The sequence below is a fragment of the Jaculus jaculus genome, chromosome 16 (genome assembly GCF_020740685.1).
Source record: "Jaculus jaculus isolate mJacJac1 chromosome 16, mJacJac1.mat.Y.cur, whole genome shotgun sequence".
NCBI classification, from domain to species: Eukaryota; Metazoa; Chordata; class Mammalia; order Rodentia; family Dipodidae; genus Jaculus; species Jaculus jaculus.
In genome coordinates, this window is record NC_059117.1 from 12,254,606 (window position 1) to 12,281,830 (window position 27,225).

At 44.3% G+C, this 27,225-nt stretch overlaps 1 protein-coding gene across 1 annotated transcript in view; it reads left to right on the forward strand.

Moving 5' to 3' along the window:
• Positions 1–11,721: 11,721 nt before the first annotated feature.
• LOC123455359 overlaps positions 11,722–27,225 on the forward strand; it is a 41,170-nt gene continuing 25,666 nt past the window's right edge. Inside the window, exon 1 of the mRNA XM_045136156.1 lies at positions 11,722–12,194. Coding sequence (XP_044992091.1) covers positions 11,722–12,194 — 473 coding nt within the window. The remainder of the gene's footprint in view (positions 12,195–27,225) is intronic.

Genomic DNA, 27,225 nt, shown 5'->3' on the forward strand with positions numbered 1-27,225 from the left:
GCTACACTGCAAAGGACTGGTTTTTTTTTTTTTTTCAAATTTTTATTAACAACTTCCATGATTATAAAAAATATCCCATGGTAATACCATCCCTCTCTCCACTTTCCCCTTTGAAAATCCATTCTCCATCATATCCCCTCCCCATCTCAATCAGTCTTTCTTTTATTCTTTTGATGTCATGATCTTTTCCTCCTCTTATGGTGGTTTTGTGTGGGTAGTGTCAGGCACTGTGAGGTCATGGATATCCAGACCATTTTGTGTCTGGAGGGAGCACATTGTAAGGAGTCCTACCCTTCCTTTGGCTCTTACATTCTTTCTGCCACCTCTTCTGCAATAGATCCTGAGCTTTGGAAGGTGTGATAGAGATATTACAGTACTGAGCACTCTGGTCACTTCTTTCCAGCACCATGATACCTTCTGAGTTGTCCCAAGGTCACTGCCATCTGAAAAGAGAAGATTCTCTACCAAAAGTGAGAGTAGCAAAGCCACGTTTCTTAATATAAGGGTATGACATTAAGAGAAGTGCTTACTGGGCAGTTTGATAAGCATAATATATACATTTAGCCAGACAGCAGCAGACGTTACACCCCTGGGACGCATGACTACCCCTGTTTTAAGTTTGCAGTATCAGGGGTGTATTCTCTCCTGTGGAGTGGGCCTCCAGTCCAATTAGAGGGCAGTCGGTTTCCACTATGACAGACATGCCACTATCGCACCATTGGCTCGTTTGGCCTGGCTTGGTTTACTTTTATTTTTTCCTTTTACAAGAAAGGCATCAAACATTGAGGGAACTTTATTTTTAAACCATTAATCAAACAGAAACAGCTTTCATTTTCCCAAACATGCATAATCTGACCTGAATAGAAAATATAACTCAATTGGCAAATTACACATGAAATATAAAGGGAATGCACTTTTACAAATGTGAAGTGATTGCCAGCTACAGCAATTTAACAGATCAATCAAAAATTTGTACTCTTAGAAAACAAAACCACCTCAAAGCCGATTATGTATAGTAAACCGAGGGGTGCTCTGGAATGATTGGATTCAAAGCAAGTAACACACCAGCTGTAACCCGAGAGTAACAACTTTCCATTCCTAAAGTTACAGTAAAATAGAATTAGTTAACCAAGACCTGCTTCAAAGAGGGATTGACTGACTGGGTGACAACGGCTGGTAAGCGGGTTAGAGGCAGAGCCTCCAGCTCATGTCCTTCCTGTCCCAGGCTGAGGTTCCTGTGTACCTTTGACCACCTTCCCTTCCCCAACTCCATAAGGGATGGGAAGTCCCCCATGAGGTTGGCACTGTTTGCAGACTAGGTAGCAAACCTCCCTTTTGTTCCTATTGCAGCAGCTATTTCAAGAGTCACCCCGAGCTATGCACAAAGCAAATAGGCAAGATGTTCCCAGCTCATCACCAACGTTTCTGCATGGTTCTTCCCTGGCTAAGGACAGACACAGGTGATTCTTAACAGCTGTCAAAAGTACCAGAAAACTCATCACCCTCACCCTACTAGTAAAAAGAAAATCTGATCAATTGTAAGTATAAAATCAAGGAAGACTGGGCTGGAGAGATGGCTTAGCGGTTAAGCGCTTGCCTGTGAAGCCTAAGGACCCCAGTTCGAGGCTCGGTTCCCCAGGTCCCACGTTAGCCAGATGCACAAGGGGGCGCACGCGTCTGGAGTTCGTTTGCAGAGGCTGGAAGCCCTGGCGCGCCCACTCTCTCTCTCTCTCTCCCTCTATCTGTCTTTCTCTCTGTGTCTGTCGCTCTCAAATAAATAAATAAATAAAAATAAAAAAAAAAATCAAGGAAGACTGACCCTTCTCAGTAAACCCATTTAATACCAAACACCACTCAGACTGACACCTAGTAACCCAAAGGCATTGCAATCATAAATCTGGAAAGTGGAAGCTTTTTATTTGATGCACCTTTTTTGGTATTAAAAGATGCTAAGATGTCTTATGGCACGCTGGACTCAACACATCCCAATAAGGCATTTAGTAGTATTTTCCCCTAAAATTGTTATCTAGCATAATAAACCCCACTGCTAAATTCATTCACCCTGGTGGAATCAGTGTGGCCTAAGCAAACCTTCCACCTCCCCTGCCATGGAAGCTTTTAATGAAACCACAATCATTGATTAGGTTACAAAATGCTCAACACCAAGTTTTTAAAATGAGATCTTAGGTTACTTACTTACTCATGCAAGATCTGTGGTAGTGTACTGGAACTATCGTTAAAACAGACTTGGCAGTAAGCGTCTCTGCGGATTTCATGACTTTGAAGCTTTTAGAAATTTCTAGGTGGTAATGGTGGTAAAACTAGGCTGTGCAGTTGTCCATTGATAAGCACCTGATTATAGGACAGTTACATGACCCTATATGGAGTGTTCTTTCCTCTTGAGAGTCAAAAAGTGCCTAGTCATATAAAACCTTAAGATTCCAAGATTTAAATTAAGCTAATTCCATTTACATGTTAGTGTCACCAAAATCTATACCCTGCCTAGACAGATCTCAACTACTTAATCATACTGCACACTGTTTCAATACCACAAGACTCATTCTTCACTGAATCAGTAGGGTCGACTACTGGAACTTAATCCAATTTTATTGCTTTATTCATGTGGTGCTTTTACAAGGCACTGTGGTCTGGACTAGAAAAGCTGGAATGACTCCTGAAGGGTGATAGGAACGTCGTTCGGAAGCAGGACGCTTTACTGAATTGTTTTAAACCAGGGTATCAAACACCAGGAATGAGTTCAAGTTAAAATTCGCAGGAGAGGAAACATCTTTAAGGTCAGTCACTTCACATGCCCATCCTGATACTTTGAATAATCTGGAAAATTGCAGAGCCACAGACAATGAAGATGAAGAGAGCCAATAACCAGGGTCCTACCGGCCGCGCGGGGTGATGTTCTTGCTGTGCTTCTCGCTGGCCATCCGGATCCGCCGCTTGGCCACCGTGTTCGCGGCACCGCACCTGCCCGGGGCTCCACCGCGGTCTCTGCGGATCGTCGGTCCACCGGCCCCGGGTTTCTCCCAGCGAGGCTCTACTGGGCAGGCTGCGCCCCGCGGAAGTGCCGGCTCCGCCCGCCGGAGAGGGAGGGCCACGGCCCACCCGGCACCCGGGCCCGCGGAGACCTGGTTTACTTTTTGATATAAAGCTTTTGAATGATCAGTTTTCATTGTTTCTGGGTTTTGATTTTGTTTTGTCTTATGGGGGGGGGTGTTGAGGTAGGGCCTCACGCTAGTTCTGGCTACCCTGGAGTTCACTCTGTATTCTCAGGGTGGCCCCGAGCTCTCAGCAATCCTCTTACCTCTGCCTCCCAAGTGCTGGGATTAAAGGTGTGTGCCATCACACAGAGCTTGGTTCTGGTGTTTTGTTTTGTTTTTATTTATTTATTTATTTTTCACTTGGATGGTCAACTCAACATTCTTACAAAGCAAAGGAAGTAAAATGATGAGAGTATTTTGGTTTGAGCATGAAAATGTATATGGCCTTCCAGATGTCAGAGCTCAGTGGAGAGTTAAACCACATCTGAAGAAATGGTGTGGAGCTCTGTGGTTGGGCTCCGATTTCCCTGGAAGCTGGGGAGAAAGGTTGCTCACAAGCTCATGAATGCCACCCTGTGCTCAGGTCCTTGGGGACATGGAACTTTGTTCTGAGCCTGGAGTACAGATGCCTTTCTGGATTTGGATGGGATTGAGAAAGCTGGACAAAAGCAAAGGCCAGGCGTGTGAGATGAGAAGTTGGAGTTAGATTGGGGGATTTTTCTGTCTTGCAGTAACGTGACAGGAGGAACTCTTTGCAGCTTACCCCTCTTCATTGGGCAGTTTGTTTCAAAGGGTTCTTTGCCTTGCCCCAGATCTCAGGTGAAATGTTCTGTGCAGTGCCTGTGCATTTCCATCATGGGAACAGACACCTGGCTAGTGTTGCACATTAGACTGGTGTCTGTTTTGTTAGTGTAATTCTCCTTTACCCTGTAAAATGTTATGGTTTTAAGTTATGATTTGTTTGGTTGTGGAATAAATAGATGAATAAAATTTTTAAGCCTGAGAAAGAAAATCATTATGCTTCTCCTGATGATCACCAAGTGGCCACAGCCAGTGCTCCCTCGGGTATATAACACTGAGGCCTTTCCAGTAACCAACTCTAGCTAAAGAGCATTACTCATGGGGCCAGGTGTGACGGTGCACACCTTTCATCCCAGCACTCGGGAGGCAGAGGTAGGTGTACTGCTGTGAGTTCAAGGCCACCATGAGACTGCATAGGGAATTCCAAGTCAGCCTGGACTAGAGTGAGCCCCTACCTCAAAAAACAAATAAACAAAAAAAGAATGGTACTCATGGGCTAGAGAGTTGGCTTAGTGGTTAAGGCACTTGGCTGAAAAGCCTAAGGACCCATGTTCAACTCTCCAGATCCCACATAAGCCAGATGCACAAAGGTGAGGCAAGCACAAGGTCTCACTGCCCACTAGGTGGCACAAGCATCTGGAGTTTGATTGCAGTGGCTTAGGCCATGGTGTACCAATTCTATCTCTCTGTCTCTCTCTCTCCCTTCTCTCTTAAGAAAAAAAATGTTACTCATTATGAACCCTGTGGTGGTTTGAATGTGAATGTATGTAGGATTCAAATTACCATAATCATACAGCCATTATTTCCTCAGCCTCATGTCTGTGAGATTCAAAAACCTTCAACCTTGGCACATGGAGTCCATGGATTCAGGACAAGTCTCCAATCCCAAGGAGGAAAGTTGTTTTCTGGACTACTTAAAAGTAACACTAATTCATGATGATGTTGAATCCTTATATCTTTTTTAAAGCCTCTCTGTGCAGCTACAGTGTCCCTTATAACAAAAGGATCATATTCAGATCCATGGGTTGAAGTTAGCTGAATTTCTTGGAAGTTTCCAGTTGGGGGCATTTCATAGTTTTTCTTTGACCTTACAAACTTGAATACTTTAAAGAGATTTCTGGATGAAAATCCTCAGTTGGATTTTCTAATATTTTGCTATAATTTCATTCAGAGCCTACATTTTTTATGAGTGTTACGTGCGGAAGTGACTTTGATTTGCTCGTGGTGGATGACCTCCGACTGGTGCTCCAATAGCTGATGATGTTACGTCATCTCATGGGAAGGTTTGCTTTCTTGTTAGGCTGGCTGACTTTGTAAGCAGGTGCCTTTAAGCAGAGAACCAAACTCCCCAGCCTATAATTTAGTGTTTTTATTGTTATCCATTTGTTGATTTGGATGTGTATGAGTGTATTTACATGTGTATGTAAATACATGTTTAATATGAGTGTATATAGGCATGTGCATGCCATGGAGTACATGTGGAAGTGGAGCTCAGAGGACAACCTCAGGAAGATTCTTTTTCTTCTTTTGAAATCAGGTCTCTTCTCTGCTGCTGGTTGCCAGCTTCTGGGTTCTACTTTCCTTCCACTTATTCTCAGATTCATCCTTTCTTTCTCTCCCTCTCTCTTTCTTCACCACTGCTGGTTGTGAGCTTCCAGATTCTCTTAGCTCCATGTCCCCTTGCCATAAACTTATTGGGATTATAGACATGTGAGGTGTGCCCTGTGGAGACATGACTGTAAATGTGTTCATTATATACTTTAATATTGGCAATCTATGTACACATAGATACATGGATAGATATTTATAATTATGGACATGCCAGGGCAGCTTGCCACTGCAAATGAACTCAATACACATGTGCCACTTGCTGCATCTGGCCTTAGGTGGGTACTGGAAAATAGAATCTGAGTCAATCCAGGCCAGCAGGATTTGCAAACAAGTGCCTTTGACAGCTGATCCAGCCCTTGTGTGGGTGGGTGGATGAATGGATGGATGCAGATATACATATGGTGTGTGTGTGTGTATGTGTGTTAAAAATAATAAAATTTTGGGCTGGAGGGATTGCTTAGTGGTTAAGGGACTTGCCTGCAAAGCCAAAGGACCCGGGTTCAACTCCTCAGGTCCCACATAAGCCACATGCACAAGGTGGAGCATGCTTTTGGAGTTCATTTGTAGTGGCTGAAGGTCCTGGTGCACCCATTCTCTCTCTCTCAAATAAATGAAATAAAATTTTAAAATAATAAGAATAGGGCTGGAGAGATGACTTAGCGGTTAAGTACTTGCCTGTAAAGTCTAAGGACTCCTGTTCAAGGTTCGACACCCCAGGACCCACATAAGCCAGATGCACAAGATGGTGCATGCTTCCGGAGTTTGTTTGCAGTGGCTGGAGGCCTGGCCCATTCTCTCTTTCTACTTCTTTCTATGTCTGTCACTCTCAAATGAATAAAAATAAGCAACAAAATAATAATAATAATAATAATATTTTTACAATCAAGTTAATTAACAAATATATTACTTCACTTGGCTGTTTGTGTAGTAAAAATATTTGAAGTATTAGGAAATATCAGCATTTCAATACATTATTCTCAATTGTACTCTGGAAGAAAAATGAAGAGCCTATATTGAGATTCTAACAATGGCTTATTTATTTTGAGACAGGATCTTGCCATGTAACCCAGGCTGGCCTGGAACTCATGATCCTTCGAGGGTCAAAATTTGAAATTTTAGGAGTTTTCATGGAGACTCCCAAGACCCACAATTTTCACATTTCTTTAAATGAGTTTCACTCAAAAACAGTTTGAGTAGACCCCTTGTCCAAGCTTACCTCAAAAAACAAAATAAATTAAATTAATTTAATTTTAAAAATCTGGACAGAGCACCGTGTGTATCTGGCCATATGTGGATACTGGGAAGTGGAACCCAGGCTATCAGGCTTTGCAAGTAGACACCTTTAACTGCTGAGCCATCTCTCCTGCTCTGGAATTTTTTGTAATAATTATGGCATCATTCAAGGCGTCATTTGAAGAATTTCCTTGATCTGGAGTCTCAGGTATGCTTGTTCTCTTCTTCATTCTCCTTGGTTTTGTTCTTGTCTGCAGTGCTAGGGATAGAACCCCGGGCCTTGCCCAGGCCAGATACATGCTTAGCCTGTGAGGTTTTTGTTTTGTTTTGTTTCTGACACAGGGTCTCATGTATTCCAGGCTGGTCTCAACTTGCCATGTAGCCAAGGAAGACCTTGAATTTCTGATAGTCTGGGCTGTGTATGTGTGGACCCAGAACACAGGCATCTGCGCACACATGTGCATACCACACATGTGCACACACCATACCACATAAACTTCACACACACATACATATATATCTTACTGCATGCATGCATACATACATCTCTGTATTTCTATTTCTCACTATCTAGCAAGCGAAGAGGCCAAAGAACTGTTGCTTCTGTTGACTTGCCTGTAAGCAGGGCCATCTTTTCTTTCATTCTTTTTTTTTTCCTTGTTTTTCGGGGTAGGCTCTCACCATAGCCCAGGCCGACATAGAATTCACTATGTAGTCTCAGGGTGGCCTCGAACTCATGGCGATCCTCCCACCCCTGCCCTTCCAGTGCTGGGATTAAATGTGTGTGCCACCACACTTGGCAGCAATGCCATTTTTTAACAATTTCCATGATTATAAATAATATTCTGTGGTAATGCCCTCCCTCCCTCTGCTGGCCCCTTTGAAACTCCATTCTCCATCATATCCCTTCTTCCTCTCAAGCAGTCTCTCTTTTATTCTGATGTCATGATCTTTTTCCTCCTATTATGATGGCCTTGTGTAGGTAGTGTCAGGCACTGGGAGGTCATGGATATCGAGGCCATTTTGTGTCTGCAGGGAGCACGTTGTAAGGAGTCCTACCCTTCCTTTGGCTCTTACATTCTTTCCGCCACCTCTTCTAATGGACCCTGAGCCTTGGAAGGTGTGTCACTCTCCCAAATTTTGAGGCCTCTTTTTTTTCAACATCATAATTCTCAATTTATTTGGGGGAGAAATACCCAGATCAGAATATAACAGGAAAAGGAGTCTCCACTTTTTTGTCCGCATTTATTTTTATTCCTTCCTGTCTAAATGAACTGTATGGAGTCAACACCACCACCGTGCTCTGTGGGACAAAGAAAACTTCCTGCTCCCTCCCTCTGCCAGAAGCTGGAGGGTGCTGGCCCGCTGTTGTGTGCATCCTGCTAGCGACTCGCCTCCTTTCTCTGTACATTGGGCTCAGAGATTAAACTCTGTCTCTATGTGAATGCAGACAGCTACCATTTACCACCATGTACTTGTCTACTTGTCTTTAATAAAAAGAAAAACTATCTTTTAAAATATGGGGGACTGGAGAGATGGCTCAGCAGTTAAGGCACTTGCATGCAAAGTTTAAATACCTGGGTTCAGTTCCCCAATACCCACATAAAGCCAGATGCACAATGTGGCCCATGCATCAGGAGTTTGTTTGCAGCAGCTAGAGGCCCTAGCCAGCCTCTATCTCTCTCTACTTGCAAATAAATAAATAAATATTTTTAAATGGGGTATAGAAAGTTAGCAAAGGGTCAGTTTGAGATGTTGGGATGAGTTAAATGGGCATTCTGACAACATGGCTTCTCCTTTGGCAAGTTTAAATGTAATGTTTCTTTTTTCTTTATTTTGGTTTTTCGAGGTAGAGTCTCACTCTAGCCCAGGCTGACCTGGAAATTCACTATGTAGTCTCAGGGTGGCCTCGAACTCACAGTGATCCTACTACCTCTGCCTCCCAAAATGTTGGGATCAACCGCCTGAGAATTTTATTTTAAAAGTCTCATCTTAAACTGCAAGAATGCCTGTTAAACATCACAATTTAAAAAAAAAAAAAGGGCTGGAGAGATGGCTTAGCGGTTAAGTGCTTGCCTGTGAAGCCTAAGGACCCCAGTTCGAGGCTCAATTCCCCAGGACCCATGTTAGCCAGATGCACAAGGGGGCACACGCATCTGGAGTTCGTTTGCAGTGGCTGGAGGCCCTGGCGCGCCCATTCTTTCTCTCACTGCCTCTTTCTCTGTGTCTGTTGCTCTCAAATAAATAAATAAAATAAACAAAAAAATTTTTTTTAAAAAGCCAGCATGGTGGTGCACACCCCTAATCCCAACACTCAGGAGGCTAGAGACCTTGCCTTGAAAACCAATAAATAAGTAAATAAACAAAATAAAATTCTCTCCTAATGATGACTTGAGCTCTGCTACTCTATGAGAGAATCAGTAGGACCTGTAGGATTTTATTTGAAATTGACATTCTGTGTTGTAAGTTTGTTCAATTTTTAAATTTTCTTTTTGTTTCTACTGGAAAGGACAAGGATAACACTCAATTTTAAAAGTTAAAAGGGTGTGGGCTGGAGAGATGGCTTAGCAGTTAAGGTGCTTGTCTGCAAAGCCTAAGAACACATGTTCAAATCTCCAGGTCCCATGTATCCAGACACACAATGATACAAGAGTGCAATGTCACACATGCACACAAGGGGGTACACACATCTGGAGTTCAGTCACATCTGGAGTTCAGTCACAGTGGCTAAAAGGCCTGATGCAACCATTCTCTCCTTTCTCTCTCTCTCTCTCTCTCTCTCTCTCTCTCTCTCTCTGCCTCTTTCTTTCTCTCTAAATAAATAAAAGTATGGCAGGCAAGGCAAGTAAGCGCACATTGCACATACCCACTAGATGGTGCAAGTGTCTGGAGTTCTATTGTAGTGGCTGAGGCCTTGGAGCACCAATACTGTCTCTGTCTGTCTCTCTCTCTCTAAAAAAGTGTGACATTTGCTTTATTACAATAACACCCAATGTGTACACACACACACACACACAATAATAAAAACTAAAAATAAATGAAAACCAGCATGGTGGTACATGCCTTTAATCCTAGCACTCAGAGGGCAGAGGTAGGAGGATCAATGTGAGTTCTAGGCCAGCTGAGACTTCAGCGTGAGTTCCAGGTTAGCCTGGGCTAGAGTGATACCCTAACTTGAAAAATGAAAAAAGCGAGTGAGAGAGAAAGAGCGAGGCGTGGTGGCGCAGGTCTTTAGTCCCAGCACTTGGGAGGTACAGGAGGATCACCATGAGTTGATGGCCACACTGGGACTACAGGGTGAGTTCCAGGTCAGCCTGGGCTAGAGTAAGAGCCTACCTTGAAACAACAAAATTTAAAAATTGTTTTGTTTCTTTTTTATTTTTTGAGGTAGGGTCTCGTTCTGGCCTAGGGCCGACCTCGAATTCACTATGTAGTCTCAGGGCGGCCTTGAATTCACAGCGATCCTCCTACTTCGGCCTTCTTAGTGCTTGGATTAAAGATGTGTGCCACCACACGCAGTTAATTTTTTAAAATATTTTATTTATTTATTTGGGAGAGAAGAGAGAGAGAAAATGGGAAGGTCAGGGCCTATAGCCACTGCAAATGAACTCCAGACACATGTACCATCATGTGCATCTGGTTTACACGGGAACTGTGGAATTGAACCCAGATCCTTAGGCTTCATAGGCAAGCACCTTAACTGCTAAGCCATCTCTTCAGCCCTAACTTTTTGTTTGTTTGTTTGTTTTTGTTTTTCAAGGTGGGGTCTCACTCTAGCCCAGGCTGACCTGGAACTCACTATGTCATCTCAGGATGGCCTCAAACTCATGGTGAGCCTCCTACTTCTGCCTCCAGAGTACCAGGATTAAAGGCATGCACCACCACACCTGGCTAAATTTTCGTTGTTGTTGTTTTGGAGGTAGGATCTCACTGTAATCCAGGCTAACTTGGAATTCACTATGTAGTCTCAGGGTAGCCTCGTTCTCACAGTGATCCTCCTACCTCTGCCTCCCCAGTGCTGGGATTAATTTTTTTTTAAATGAAGATTTGATAATCTTTACTTACCAGAATTTGAGAAGTATTGATCATACAATATAAATATAATAAAGATTTTCAGCAAGTACCATTATTATCTTAATAAAATGGTATAAAAGGTGGTATCTGCTTTTAACTCAGGTAGCACAGGTGTAGCCTATTATTGGCATGTCTCCGTCTCTGGATTTGCTGGGAGCAAACACTTCCCAAATGCTTCCCGATGGACTGTTCTTTTTCTTCAATCCTATTATTTTCTCCTATTATTTTCATATTCCTGTTTCCCTAACCCAAGGTGATGTAATACTCAACCATCTGCTTCCTCCTCATCTAAAAGCCACTGCAAGTCATGATTTTCTGAAAACCTCTTCCAGGACACTGCAGGAAGGACTTCCCGAGGGGTGTGGGGTGATGCTCCGGTGTGAGCCCCCTTTGCAACACTCTTTCTGCTGGGGAAGGGGAGGTGTTAGGATGAAGGGAATTTCAAAGTACGTTTCACGAGGCAGGAAACGGGATTCGGAAACCTGTTGGTGACTTAACGGTGTTTACATTGAGAAAATGTGAAATTAGAAAGAAAAAAATTTGGGAAAAAAAGTCAGTACGCCATGACATTTTTAAAGGGCCCCGTGGAAGTAGCTACCTATGCACTTTTCCCCTTCCTCGACGCTTAGTATTTTCACTGCTTCTGCTCAGGATCGAGGGCAGCTGGGCCCGGCGCCGCAGCTGCCAAGGGGACGCCGTGCAGTTCTCACCTCACCGCGCCTGGGCCGCGGGCGACTCCGGCGGCGCGCGCACGCTCACCTTTCCCGTGATGCCCTGCGGCGGCGCCGGCCCTCAGGTATGACCACTGCGGGCGGAGCCGGACCCGGCGGGGGGGGAGGGGGGGAAGAGGGCCACCGCGGCCCCGCCCCTCACCACGACGCCCCGCCCCTCTCCAGTCCCCGCCCCTCACTGGGCTCGGCGGGCGCCGGCACCGCCCCTCGTTCCCGGCATGCCGTGCGGCGGCGACGGCACGGCGGGCGGAGCCGGGAGGCGGAGAAACAAGTATCCGTGTGAGCGTGAGGAGCCGTCGCCTCCGCCTCCTCGCCGTCCTCGTCCTCGTCCTCCCGTCCAGGCGTCGCTGGTCGCGCACGGCTCTGCAAGAGTCGTCGCCTCCCCCTCGCCGCGCGGCGCCCGCCTCCTGCTCCGGCGCTGCGGGCTCTGGCGGAACCCGGAACGGCCGTCCGCCTCCCCCGCCCTCCGCCGCCGTCTCCTCCTCCTCCTCGGCTTCCTCCTCAGCCCCGGGCCGGAGCGGGGTGTCGGCGGCGGCCGGTTCGGGCGGCGGTTCGCGCTTCTCCGGGCGGCGGCGCTTGGCCATGTCGTGTCGGGGAAGGTAATGAGCCGCAGAGCCCCGGGGTCTCGGCTGAGCAGCGGCGGCGGCGGCGGCACCAAGTACCCGCGGAGCTGGAATGACTGGCAAGCCAGGTGGGTGACCGCGCCGCCGGCCGCCCGGCCCCGCCTCGCCCCGCCCCGCCCCGCCCGGCCGCCCGGAGGCCTCCCGGCCCGGGCTGGCACACGCGGCCTCGGCCCTCGGCCCCTCGGCACCGGGCGCGGCTCTCCGGGCTCCCTCCGCCCCGCCGGGAGGTGGAAGGCCGCGCGGAGCCGAGGCCCAGGTGCCTCCCGCCGCCTGCCTTTCGGGCTTGGGCTTCGGGCTCGCTGGGGCAGAGCGGCCCGCCCGTTCACCCTCCCCTGCGAGCGCTGTTTGGGGCGTTCTTCCCTCGGTACCCGTTAACTTCTCCGCCCCTCACCCTTCGGTAGTCCCCCACGCGAAAGCCCTCCCTCCCGCTCCCGTCTGTCCTCCCACGTGGAAATGTGGTTTTAAAAGCCCCGCACTGCACCCGAGGCCTTCCTGCGACTTCAGACAGGGAGGACGTGAGTCGGGCATGAAGAGAAGGGGTGTTGACTCGACTGGGAAATTAATTTTCCTAACGTACAGGACAGTTTTTCTAGAGAGCAGCGGTTCACCTGGACACTTGGGGCGATCCTGGGCACGCAGGCTAGAAGAGACATTTCCTCTTGTGTGGAAAGATTTTAATCCGATTGCTTTGGGATATGTTGAATTTTGAAACTCACGATGGGACCATTAACTGACAGAAATGACTTTCGTGTCTTTGTGATCATGGACCATATGTGTTTAGTTAGGTTTTATTCTTGGTTTGATAATGCTTGTAAAATTTGGAAACTTGGGTATTTAACTCAGTACTCTAGAACTCCCTAGCTGTATATGCATGTGCTGTACGGTTAGTTGATTTGTTGAGCTTTGATTCTTTGGTGCATAGTTGCATTGTAATTGTCAAGGAATTATCCACTCAGTGTAAAATGCATACGTCAGTGGTGGTGTCCTTTTTCTGGTTAATGCTTCAAATTTTAGCAGCATGGAAATAGAGGATTTCATAAGATGCTAGCGTATAACATTTACCTAGTTTTCCTTTTTTTTTTTTTTTTTTTTTTTTTTTTTAAAGAGGTAGAGTCTTTCTCTAGCCCAGGCTAACCTGGAACTCACCCTGTAGTCCCTGGCTGGCCTTGAACTCACAGTGATTCTTCTACTACCCCTGCCTTCCCAGTACTAGGATGAAAGGCCACCACACTCAGCTAGAATGTAATATTTTAAGAGTTCTTTAGGAAAACTGATCTAATCTTTGGCTAATGGGTTGTAGGAACACTTCTTATTTTAACGTCATCCCTAAATACTGCCTCCTTGAGAGCTTATGTTTAGTACTGATTTGAAAAATGAATACCCGAGTTTAAAATTGTTTGAAAAACATAGCTTTGATTTGTCCAGTATAAGGGTTTGCTAAGTGCTTTAAGTTAATTACTGTAATTGACATGCATAGTTATTTTCACTTTTATTGAAATGTGTGGGATTGCATGTTAAGTAACTAACACATTAGGTGATAAATTAACTTCAATTTAACCTTGGAGAGCTCTTGTTTAACAGTGGATTTGTTGCTACTCTTCAGCATAGTGACCTGTATTTGAATTTAGCAATTCTTCAAAGGCCTGGAATGCTCTTCCCAAACAGAGCATTTGGAAAACGCCCGGTAGCCCCTAGTTCTAATGAACAGAATAGCAAGAATTGTGGCCATGTGCTCGAGTCATTCACCTGATTTCTTAGCTGAGAGGTATGAAACAGAGTGGCTTGCAGAAGGAATACGTACATAGGTGGTGTTAAGTATTGTCTATGTTGTTCGGTTGCTTTTTTATTTGTTGACGGAGAGTTAGGGGGAGAAGGATGTAAGCTTTATATAGAGCTGAGAGCTGTGTAACAAAGTCCTAGGTAGGGGATACTATGAGCTTCTCCTGGTTTCAAGGAATAATAGTTTTCATTTTAAGAAATATTTGTGTTAGCCAGGCATGGTGGTGCATGCCTAAATCCCCACCACTCAGGAGGCAGAGGTGGGAGTATCACTGAGTTCAAGCCCAGAGTGGAAGGGACAGAGAGAGAAGGGCACACCAAGGCCTCTTGCCCCTGCAAACAAATGCCCAATGCATGTGTCGCTTTGTACATCTGGCTTTAGGTAGGTTTTGGGGAATGGAGCCAAGATTGACAGGGTTTGCAAGCAAACACTTTTTTTTTCTTTTTTTCTGAGGTAGGGTTTCATTCTAACCCAGGCTGGCCTGGAACTCGCTCACTCTGCCTCCTGAGTGCTGAGATTAAAGGTGCACAACCACGCCCGCCTGTAAAGCAAGCACCTTTAACCTCTTAGCCATCTCTGTAGCTCCGAATAACAGTTTTCCAGGTCCGAAAACTTGAGTTTTTCCTGTTATAGAGGGGACAGAGAAGTATGTATGTATCCTGTAACATAACCTGATTTATTTAGCCGATCACCACAGTTGATTAGTTGAGTAGTCAATTTGAAAGACTCAGATGTTTACAAGTTTATAAATTTCACGTTGAATTTTGAGCTTTTATGTCCCTTCTATTCAAAAGGGTGACAGACTTAAGTTAACTGACAAAATGGAGGTTGATCTTCCCACTTATTTAAGTGTGGGATTACTATTTCCAGACACTTCCAAATGCTGTTTAAGTTTAATTTTTAAAAAAAAGTATTTTAAGCCGGCTGTGGTGGCGCACATCTTTAATCCCAGCACTTGGGAGGCAGAGATAGGATCCCTGTGAGTTTGAGGCCACCTTGAGGATACAGAGCGAATTCTAGGTCAGCCTGGGCTACAGTGAGACCCTACCTTGAAAAACCAAAAAAAAAAAGTATGTATTTGAGAGAAAGGGGGGGGGAGGGAATGGGCATAACCACTGCTAACTCCAAATGAATGTGTCATCTTTTGCTTTTGGCTTACGTGGGTACTGGGTAATCGAACCTGGTTCCTAAGGCTTTGCAGGCAAGCACCTTAACTGCTAAGTCATTTTTCCAGCCCTGTTTTTCTTGAGGCAGGGTCTTATGTAGCCCAAGCTGGTCTCCAGTCCACTGTGTGACCAAGGATGACCTTGAACTCCTGAATCTCTAACTCCATGGCTCCAAGTGTTGGTATTACAATTGTGTCTCCATGCCCATCTTTTCATTTTTTTTCCTCCTTCTTGGAGGTAGAGTCTCTCTCTAGCCCAGGCTGACCTGGAATTCACTATGTAGTATCAGGGTGCTTGTTTTTTCCTTTTTTCCTAATTATCTAAAATCTCCAAAGTTCCTTTCATTAGACTGTCTTTTGTGAATTTACATAAACTGTTGGTATACATTTATAACCATGTCTCTAAACAGGAGACAGACTTTGCAATTAAATCCCACTGCCCAAAGAAGCATTGTCTTTGAAGTATTTTCTTTCCTTCTCTTTCTTCCCCTCCCCTCCTCTTCCCTCTTGAGGTCCCTGAGAGCTGAGACTGCATCACTTTCTTTCCTGTTTCTGTATCTTACTTGCCCTAACATACCTTCACCTCCACCTCAGCTCATTGCTTCCGTAGGCCCTTTGCATGTGCTCTTGCTGAATGGTGGCTGCAGGTGCTTTGGAAGCTTGTCCTTCTGACACTGTTTTGACCTGGCTGCTCTTAACACTGTCCGAGAGAAGCAGCCTTTATAGTAGCTCACCCTGAGTTTTCTTCATTGTACTTCACTCCTGCCCCAGCATTCACGCTTGTCTTCCCCAATCAACTAACTTTCACTTATGTGGATCTTATATAACACGTTTTCTCTATCCCCTTGTACCCTGCCAGCACATTAGTAAGTAGTAGGTAGTCTATATTTGAGCGTCTTTCCTAAAGTAAACGTAGTTACCAGGTGTGTGCAGAACTGCTCTCAGATGTCCAGCTCCTCCATGCTCAAGCCCCTTCTATGTCAAGCAGGTATAGTACGTACTTACAACCTACGCATATCCTCGTGAGAGTTAGGATTCTATTAAAACTTGAGTGTCATTGTTTGGAATACCAATAGCATTTTATGTGTTAAGCTCATCAATTCACTGGCTATAAAGCAGAGTTTTCTGAAAGATGTCAGTTATTGAAGTGGCTGATTTTATACTTTATTTATTTGCAAGAAGGGAGAGGGAGAGAAAGGGCATGCCAGGCCTCCTGCCACTGCAAACAAGCTCCAGATGCATGCACCACTCTGTAGTTGGTTTCATGTGGGCACTGGGTACTTGAACCCAGGGTTTTTGGCTTTGCAAGCAAGCACCTTAAATGCTGAGCCATCCCTTCAGACTGAAGTGGTCTATCTTGTATGACTACTAACAATATTACTATTCTTTTTGTTTTGTTGTGTGGTTGAGAGTGCAAAAAGTGCATTGTTACTCTCCCCACTTTTTTTTTTGTTGTTGTTATTTTCCAGGCATGGTCCCATTCTAGCCCATCCTGACCTGGAATTCACTATGTAGTCTCAGGGTGGCCTCGAACTGATGGTGATCCTCCTACCTCTGCCTCCCGAGTGCTGGGATTAAAGGCGTGTACCACCACCCCCAGCTCATTCTCCCCACTTAAAAAAGTGTTATTTATGTATTTGCAAGAGGAGAGGGGGGAGAGAGGATTAATATTAATGAGAATATGAATATGGACATGACAGAGCCTCTTGCCATTGCGAATGAACTCCAAAGATATGTGCTCCAAAGACATCTGGCTTTATGTGGGTACTGGGGAATAGACTGCCCAGCCAACTCAGGCCAGCAGGCTTTGTAAGAAAGAGCCTTCAACCTCTGAGCCACTTCCCCAGCCCTCTCCCCACTTTTTGAAATTTCAGATTTGTCTGTTTATTTATTATTGTGCTAGGGATTGAACTCCAGGGCCTTGTGCTTGCCAGACAAGTGTTCTAACACTGAACTACTCCAGATCCCTGTTTTTTGTTTTTTTGAGGTAGAGTCTCACTATAGCCCAGGCTGACCTGGAATTCACTATGTAGTCTCAGGGTGGCCTTGAACTCTTAGCAATCCTCTTAACCTTGCCTTCTGAGTGTTGGATTTTAAGGCGTGAAAGGCATGTGCCACTATCATGCGGATTCTCTCTTTTTTTTTTTTTTTTTTACAAGAACTTACTAGTTTATGTTTTTTTGAGAGAAAGAAAAAAGCAGAGACAGAGTATGGGGATGCCAGGACCTCCTGCCCCCTGCAGACAAACTGCAGATGCACTTGTCACTTTGTATATCTGGCTTTACGTGGGCACTGAGGAATCAAACCTGGCTGTCAAGTTTTGCAAGCACGTGTCTTGGACTGCTGAGTCATCTCTCTGGCCCCAGATCCTTGTTTTATTTTATGTATTTTTTCGTTTGTTTATTGGAGGTAGGGTCTTGCTCTAGCCCAGGCTGACCTGCAATTCACTATGTTGTCTCAGAGTGGCTTTGAACTCACTGTGATCCTCCTACCCTGCCTCCTGAGTGCTGGGATTGAAGGTGTGCGCCAGCTGAGTGTTTTTATTATTTTTAATTTTTTTATTTGTTTGTTTTTTTGTAGTAGAGTCTAGCTCTAGCCCAGTCTAACCTGGAATTCATTATGTAGTCTCAGGCTAGCCCCAACTCACAACAATCCTTTTAACTCTGCCTCCAGAATGCTGGGATTAAAGGTGCATGCCTCCACACCTGGCAATTTTTTTCAGAATATTTTAATTCCTTTGAGAGAGAGAATAGGAACACCAGGGCGTTTAGCCACTGCAAACGAACTCTAGATGCATGCGCCACCTTGTGCATCTGACTTACTTGGGTACTGGGGACTCAACCCTGCGTCCTTAGACTTTGTAGACAAGTTCCTTAACTTCTAAGCCATGTCTCAGCCCTGTAACAGTCTCTTTATATCCGTTTCCTAAATGCTATGATTACAGGAATGAGTCAACCACACTAGGGTGAAGTTAATAGTTTTTATTTTTTGTTTCTGGAAGAAAATACTAGTATATTGCAAAGAGCATAGTGCCAAGGCCTGGCCCTCAAAGTAGAAGCACCTGCCAGTTAATTGGCACAGTTCACCACGTGGATGGAGTTCAATGTCATGCTCTTTCTCTCTCTATATATATGTATGTATGTATGTATGTGTGAATGTACATACATACACACACGTATATATATGCACACACACATATATAAATACATATAAATATGTACAATTAATACAGAGCAATTGAAAAAGCTGGGTTTTTTTTTTTTTGGTGGGGTGGTACATTGAAGTCTACTTTGTTACTGTTGCTGTTTTCCTTCCCTTTTTTTTTTTTTGTTGTTTATTTTTTATTTATTTATTTGAGAGAGAGAGAATGGGCATGCCAGGCCCTCCAGCCTCAGCAAATGAAGTCCAGATGCATGTGCCACCTGTGCATCAGACTTTTGTGGGTACTGGGGAATAGAACCTAGAGACTTTGGCCTTGTCAGCAAGTACCTTAACTTCTAAGTCATCTTTCCAAGCCCCAAATTTGGAATTTTATTTTTTAAGTATTAATATTTCATTATTTATTTAGTTAGCTGACAGAGAAAGAGAGAATGGACATGCCAGTGCCTCCAGCCACTGCAAATGAACTCCAGATGCGTGCACCCCATTGTGCATCTGGCTAATGGGATCCTAATGGGTCCTTTGGCTTTGCAGGCAAATGCCTTAACCGCTAAGCCATCCCTCCAGCCTCAAATTTAGAAGTCTTTTAAAGAAGACTTTGGCCAAGCGTGGTGGCACACGCCTTTAATCCCAGCACTCAGGAGGCAGAGGTAGGAAGATGGCTGTGCATTCAAGGCCACCCTGAGAATACAGAATGAATTCCAGGTCAGCCTGGGCTAGAATGAGACCTTACCTTGGGAAAAAAAATTCAAGAGCAGTTTGCTTTTAAGTTTTTCATCAAAATGTTTGAGAAGTTGTCTTCCCCATACACATTCAAATTTTTCCTCAATATGAGTGTGTAATGCAACTGTAAAATTTTCATAAAAATTGTATCATCTTGGCCAGGTGTGATAGAGCACACCTTTACTCCCCAGCCCTTGGAAAGCTGAGGTAGGAGGATCGCTGTGTGTTCGGGCCACCCTGAGACTATAGAGTGAATTTCAGATCAGCCCGGGCTACAGTGAGACCCTACCTAGGAAAACCAAAAAATCAAAGTTTGTATCATCCATCTTTCAGAAGATATTAGTACAGCATGTGGCATTGTTTACTTCAGGGTTTTAAATAAAAATACAGTGACGATGGGGTTTAAAAGGCCTAAGTGAGGTCAAGGGAAGAGATTGAGTGAAGGAAAGGTGGAGGGAGTGCTTATCAAAATCCAAGAGGATATAAATAGATCATGTGGAAATCTACTTTTTTGGACAATGGAACACTTAGTAGCCAAAGATTATTACTAGAAATTTTTCAGTGCCAGGAATAGGATACCTTCCAGTGAAATTGTTGACCAGGGAGGTCCCTGATGCCCCCTTCCCCCAAAAATAATTACAGGCCATTGCCAAGGCCCTTGGTTTCCCACCAGAAATAGATGGTAAGACCCTATTGCTGAAGACGCCACATACTCGGACTGCAAGATCACTGAGAAACCCAGCTGTTACTGAGCTGAAAACCTCCATGTAGACCAGCTGACAGAAAGCTGGAAAAAACCATGCTGCATGCAGTTTATTGGAGAAAGAGACATCACCAGTTCAGATACTCAACAGTGTACACTGCAAGCCTTGCATTTGGCCAGGGAGGTCAAATGAGCCAGTGGGTGCAATAGTGGAACGTCTGTTACAGGGGAAAACAATTGTCCTCTAATTTGACTGGAGGCTTGCTCCATGGGAGGGAATCCATCCCTGATACTGAAAACCTACAACAGGGTTGTAGCCCTAGAGGTATAACGTCTGCTGCTGTCTGGCTAAATTTTTATACTATGCTCATCAGTCTGCCTAGTAAGTACTTTTCTTAATGTTCATACCCACATATTATTAAGGCTACTCTCACTTTTGGTAGAAAACCTGCTCTTTTCAGATAGCAGTGACCTTGGGGATGACTCAACGCATTATGGTGCTGAGCAGTGACAGAGGAGTGCTTAGTACTGCAATATCTCAATTACATGTCCCAAGGCTCAGGGTCCATTGCGGAAGAGGTGGCGGAAAGAATGTAAGAGCCAAAGGAAGGGTAGGACTCCTTACAACGTGCTCCTCCAGAAACAAATGTCCTGGGTATCCATGACCTCACAGTGCCTGACACTACCTACATAATACCATCATAATAGGAGGAAAAGATGATGCCATCAAAATAAAAGGCTGATTGAGAGGAGGAGGGGATATGATGGAGAGTGGAGTTTCAAAGGGGAAAGTGGGGAGAAGGAGGGAATTACCATGGGATATTGCTTACAATCTTGGAAGTTGTCAATAAAAAAATTAATTTATAAAATATGGTGAAGATGAATTGATTGCTCAACAGAACAGTAGTTCGACACTTCCATTGTGCTTCTTTGAAGCTAGAAGTCAATTTCAGTTTGGCTAGTAAGGAATTTCAGCATAGAACTGAATTGTGTTCATTTTCTCTTCCATACCTTTTTTTAAAGATTCTTTTATTTTTTTGAGGTAGGACCTCACTCTGGTCCAGCCTGACCTGGAATTCACTATGTAGGCTCAGGCTGGCCTGGAACTCACAGCATTCCTCCTCCCTCTGCCTCCAGAGTGCTGGGTTTAAAGGCGTGGACCACTACGCCTGGCCTCCATATCTTCTTCTTCACTCTTTAAGAACTTGCTGCCAACATAGTGCTGAGAAAAAGGGATGGAGGAGTATCCAGCGCTGAAATATATCTCACCCTCCAAGGCTAAGGGTCCATTGTGGAAGAGGTGGCAGAAAGAATGTAAGAGCCAAAGGAAGGGTACCACTCCTTACATACAACTGTCTAGACAGAAATTTGCCTCAATATGCAAGACCTTGCAGTGCCTAGCAATACCTACACAAGACCCTCATAACAGGAGGAAAAGATCATGACATCAAATTAATAGATTAATGGAGAGAGGGAGGGGATATGGCAGCAGAATTATTAAGGAGAAAGAAAGGGAGGGGAGGGAAATACCATGGTTTGGTGTCTGTAAGTATTGAAGTAGTCAAAATAGTGTGTGTGTATAAAGAACTTGCTGCCAGTTGGAAGTGTAAGCTAGAGAAAACATTGTAGCTTCTGTAAGTGGATATTTGGAGGGTGGGTACAAATGGAATGAAATTGAGAAAGAAAGCTCAGCTAAAATGTAGTTTGCCTGACTTTTATCATACATTTAGAATGTAACAACTAAGAGCATGAATTGAATGCTGAATTTTTTACTCCCCTATTCAAGTGTATATGTGTATGGACATAGTTTACTTATAGTAAAGGGGAGGAAGGAGCCAGGACCATGGCAAGGCTGAGCTCTGCCAGAACCATAGTTTCATAGTTCAAGGGAGGAAAGAAGAACCACTGGTATCATATCATCCTCTTGTTTGTTTGTCTTGATCTCAAGGTGGAGTCTCACTCTAACCCCAGCTGACCGGGAACTCACTCTCTCCTCCCAGGCTGGTGTTGAATTCATGCATTTCTCACCTCTGCCTTCCCAAGGGCTGTCATTAAATGTGTGTGCCACTACTTCCATCATCTAAACTAAGATAAGATTTACTGAGATTTCATATTGTATCAATGTCTATACACTATTAAATAGAGTTTGCTAGTATTTTAAATTGTGTAAATATAACCAAAGTGAATAAAATGAGTGCTCACTTCTAAGAAATTTCATATCTAGAAACATTGTTTTTATTCAACAGGAATTATAAACTATTTTAAACTACTTGAACCTGATAAAATGCGTTCAGTGTAAAATGCAGGGGTGGAGAGATGGTTCAGTGGTTATAGTGCTTGCCTGCAAAGCCCAGCAACCTGCGTTCCATTCCCCAGTACCCATGTATAGCCAGATGCGCAAAGTGGTGTGTGGAGCTGCTTTGCAGTAGCTAGAGGCCCCCAGCCATATTCCCATTCTCATATTCTTCCCTTCCCCCTCCGCACTAGAAGGCAGAGTTAGGAGATGGTTGTGAGTTGTGGGCAGCCTGGGTCTACAGAGTGAGTTAACAGGTCAGCTTGGGCTAAAATGAGACCCTACCTCGAAACAGTAGTAGCAGCAAGAACAAATAAAAAAAGGAAGGGGGACTTCCGGCCAAGATGGCGACTGCCTAGCTGCACTGCCCTGCGGGGAAAGAAAGATGCAGATCCTAAGGAGAGAGCTGCCCCAACATACCTCAAAAGGGGCCCGACTGAAACTAAGGAAAATTGGCGAAACAAGCAAGGGTGTTGTTTTCCTGATGAACTGGATACCAGCACAAAGGGGAAGGAGACCAACACAGAGAAAAATCAACTCCTACCAAATCAGAGAGCCAGAGCCTCAGAGGCCCCCAACACCTCATCACTGAAGCAGACCAAAAATGAACCCAACATGGCTCAGGGAAATTTTGCGGAAGAGGGGGCGGAAAGAATGTCAGAGCCACATGTTGGGTCATGATATGCAGAGACATTTATCGTACCATTAACTGTGAGCTAACTCCACAATGCATGACCCATATACCTCAACAAGGAGGGTCCATTGGGAAAGGGTAGATCATGGATGAGCCTAAACAATGGTACCAAACTGCCTGTATGTGCTGAAAAGAAAACTAATAAATTAATTAAACTAAAAAAAAAAAAGGAAGGGGTTGGGAAGATGGCTGAGTGATTACTTGTAGATGCTGCCTGTCACCCTGAGTTCTATTCCCAAGACAGCCCGCCTCAGAAAGTTGAACAAGCCGCTTCTGGTGTCTGCAAAAGCCAGAGGCCCCAGTGTGCCATGTGCACTTTGTAGCCTTCCCATGACTTACCGATGTTTGCAAACTGTTTGTAGTTTTCTAAAACTTTGGTCAGTGTACCGTAGTACATAGCTGCACAAAGGGAGCACCATCCCCTGGTTCTGTTGCTTCTTGGTGTTTATCAGTAACTATTAAAACTAATCATTTAAGGAACGTCCTGCAGTAGCATAGTGTTATTTTGAAAAAAAAAATTAATGTTATTTGAGAGAGAGCGAGCAAGAGAGTGTGGTGCCAGGGCCTCTAGCCACTGAAACTGATCTCCAGATGCCTGCACACCACCTTGTCCTGAGGCATCGAACCCGGGACCCTTGGCTTTGCACTAAGCCATCTCTTCAGCCCTTGAAGTGTCTTTCTTATCTAGTCTGTTTCATTCCCTTTGGGACTTACTGTTCATATTACTTGTTCCTTTTGGTTTTTTGAGGCAGGGTCTCATTCTAGTTCAGGCTGACTTGCAATTCACTGTGTAGTCTCGGGGTGGCCTCAAACTCATGACGATTCTCCTAACTACTTCTACTTTCCAAGTGCTGGGATCAAAGGCATGTGCCACCAAGCCCGGCTTTGTTTTTTTATTTTTAAGCCGCAGGAATGCTTTTTTCAGAACACTGCTGAGAAAGATCAAAATATAGGAGGCTATACCACGTCCATCTCTGCTTGCAGGCAGGAGATAACTTCTTGTTGTTTTCTTTTTAAAAATATTTTTCTTTATTAGAGAGAGAGAGTGAGTGTGTGTGTGTGCATAAACACTCATGCATGTGTGATGGAGGCATTGAATATGAACAGGCACACCAGGGCTTCTTGCCACTGCAAACAAACTCCAGATGCATGTGCCACTTTGTGCATCTGGCTTTATGTGGTTACTGGGGAACTGAACCCAGGCCATTAGGTTTTGCAGGTAAGCACCTTAATTGCTGATCACCAGGTTTTTGTGTTTTGTTTGTTTTTCGAAGTAGGGTTTTGCTCTATACCAGGCTGGCCTGGAATTCACTCTAGTCTCAGGGTGGCCTGGAATTTAGAGTAGTCCTCCAACCTCTGCCTCCCAAGTGCTGAGATTAAAGGCATGGACCACCACGCCTAGGCAGGTTTTCTTTTTGTTGTTGTTGTTTTTTGAGACAGGGTCTCACTGTGTAGCTCTGGCTAACCTTGAACTTGAAATGTTCTTTCTTTGTCATCCCAGTGCTAGGATTACAGGCATGAGCCCCACACCTACCTTGCTCCCCCCCCCCCCCCGTTTTTTCCCAAGAGGCAGGGTCTTATTCTAGCCCAGATGCAGATTGCTCTTAAACTCACTATGTAGCACAGGCTAGTGTCAGAGTTAGTGGTGATCCTTTTACCTTAGCCTCTTAACTGTTGGGATTATAGGCATGAGCCACTAGGCCTGGGTTTTAAAAAAGCAACAGAAAAAGTTCTCAACCTTATTGCTGCCCTGGAATACATGTGTCCTGTAGGATTAGGAATGTTAAGTCAGGGTTCATTTCATGTACTGTCTTGGTGTAACTACACTGGCAAAGTTAGAAATATCACAGGGGTTTGGAGAAGTGGCTTAGAGGTTATGGCATTTGCCTGTGAAGCCTAGGGACCCATGTTTGGTTCCCTGCGAACCACATAAGCCAGATGCACTAGAGGGGGCACATGTGTCTGGAGTTCCTATACAATGGCTAGAGGCCCTGGTGTGCCCATTCTCTGTTTCTGTCTGTCTCTTTCTCATAAATAAATAAAATGTTTACAAAAATGGTATCACATTGTTTCTATAAGATGCTTTTATTTTGTAAGAGGATTGGGGTCATGTGTTTAAACTGGAAACACCTCTAGATATTTCTAGTAATGTATGCCTCTTTGCAGAGAATTACGGATGTGGAATACGAAACGAAGCCACAGCCTTTGCATGCTCACCGTTACATGTAAATTTGTTAGTCTGGGGTAGTTGTGTAGAATTTGCTCATGATAACCACATCTGGGGTTTTCTTCTTTTTTAAAAGTGTGCATGCCCACTTTATATAGAGTGTTTTATCTTCATGTGTTACAAATTCTATTTGTTGGGGGGAAAAAAATCTCACTTGCCAGAGAAAAGGGTGATTTTTCTTTTATCCTTTCTTCCCCTCCCTTTTTTTCCCCATTTTTAAAAATGTATTTTATTTATTTATTTGAGACACTGGGGGAGAGAATGGGCACGCCAAGGCCTCCATCCACTGCAAACGAACTCCAGATGGATGTGCCCCCTTGTGCATCTGGCTTATGTGAGTCCTGGAGGGTTGAACCAGGATCCTTTGGCTTTCTAGACAAATGCCTTAACTGCTAAGCCGTATCTACAGTTCTCCATTTTTTAATTTATTTTTTATAATTAATAACTTCCATGATTGTAAACAGCATCTCATAGATATTCCCTCCCTAAGACAAGATGTTGAATTATTAAAGATAAATGCATGGGCTAGAGAGATGGCTTAGCAGCTAAGGGTGAAATGTTCTGTGCAGTGCCTGTGCATTTCTATCATGGGAACAGACACATCTGTTTAGTGTTGCATGTTAGACTGGTGTCTGTTCTGTTAATGTAATTCACCTTTATCATACAAAATGTTACGGTTTTAAATTATGATTTATTTGGTTGTGGAATAAATACATGAATAAAAAACATTAATTGAAAACAAAAAGTCATGCTTCTCCTGATGATCACCAGGTGGCCACAGCCAGTGCTCCCTCAGGTGTATTCCACTGAGACCTTTCTAGTAACCAACTCTACGTATGCCTTTCATCCCAGAACTCGGGAGGCAGAGGTAGGTCTATTGCTATGAGTTCAAGGCCACCCTGAAACTGCATAGGGAATTCCAAGTAAATCTGGAGTGGAGTGAGCCCCTACTTTGAAAAATCAAACAAAAAGAATGTTACTCATGGGCTGGAGAGTTGGCTTAGTGATTAAGGCACTTGCTTGAAAAGCCTAAGGACCCATGCTCAACTCTCCAGATTCCACATGAGCCAGATGCACAAAGGTGAGGCAAGTGCAAGGACGCACTAGGTGGCACAAGCATCTGGAGTTGCAGTGGCTAAGCAGTGGCATACCAATTCTTTGTCTCTCTATTTAAAAAAATAAATGTTACTCATTATGAATCCTGTGGTGGTTTGAATGTGAATGTATGTGTGATTCAAATTACCATAATTACACAGCTATAATTATCCCACTTCACTTGGCTTTTTGTGTGGTGAAAATATTTGAAGTATTAGGAAATGTCAACATTTCAATACATTATTCTCAATAGTACTCTGGAAGAAAAATGAAGAGCCTATATTGAGATCCTAACAATGGCTTATTTATTTTGAGACAGGATCTTGCCATGTAACCCAGGCTGGCCTGGAACTCATGATCCTTCTGGGGTCAAAATTGGAAATTTTAGGAGTTTTCATGGGAGATTCCCAAGACCCTCAAGTTTCACATTATTTTAAGTGAGTTTCACTCAAAAACCGTTTGTGTAGAATCCTCGTCCAAGCCTTGTCTGTGTTTGATATTTGACAGGAATTCTAGTCAACCATCATTGGAGAGGATAGGCTGGAGGGTGTGGCTCAGTAGTCACTGGTCCTGAGGCATGCTGGCTCCTGCCCACCTTGTCACAATTGGCAGTGTTGCTAGGTAACGAGATGCTGCTGCCCCCACCTATCTTGAGTGTTCTACAGCTGCTAAGGCAGAGCACCTTTCAAGTGGCCTGTTCTGAGGATAGCTTGGTAAAAGTGCTAATACTGGAAACTTGGGTTAGTATTATATTTTTATTGGGAAGGGTTGAGGGGAAATATTTTCTTTACCTAAGGGGATAGTAATTCTTAGTTTTAAATAAGAAAATTGAGTTGCAAACATGACTGACCTTAGGACTTGGAGTAAACAGACTAGAAGTATAGATGACACAGAAAGCAAAGGGAAAATCAAATAATTTCTGACACAGTCCCCTCTCCTGTCAGAAAGAGCCACTTATGTAAGAGTTTCAACTCTGCTGTCAAGTCTACATGTCTTGATGGCAAGGCGGTGCAGCTTTTAAGTATGGTATCTGCACAGACATGAGGGCCTGAGATTGCCAGAGTTTGACTTGACAGAGCCCACATGAACGGCTGGGCATGGCTGTGCAAGACTGTAACCTCAGTCCTGGGGTGGCGATCAAGAGACCTTGGGAAAAGACAGCAAGCCCAAAGTGCACCAATGTCCATGCCTCACCCTCCTCCCCACACGCACACAAGCAAAGAAAGAAACAACATCAAAACCCCTTTTCCAGTGGAAGAG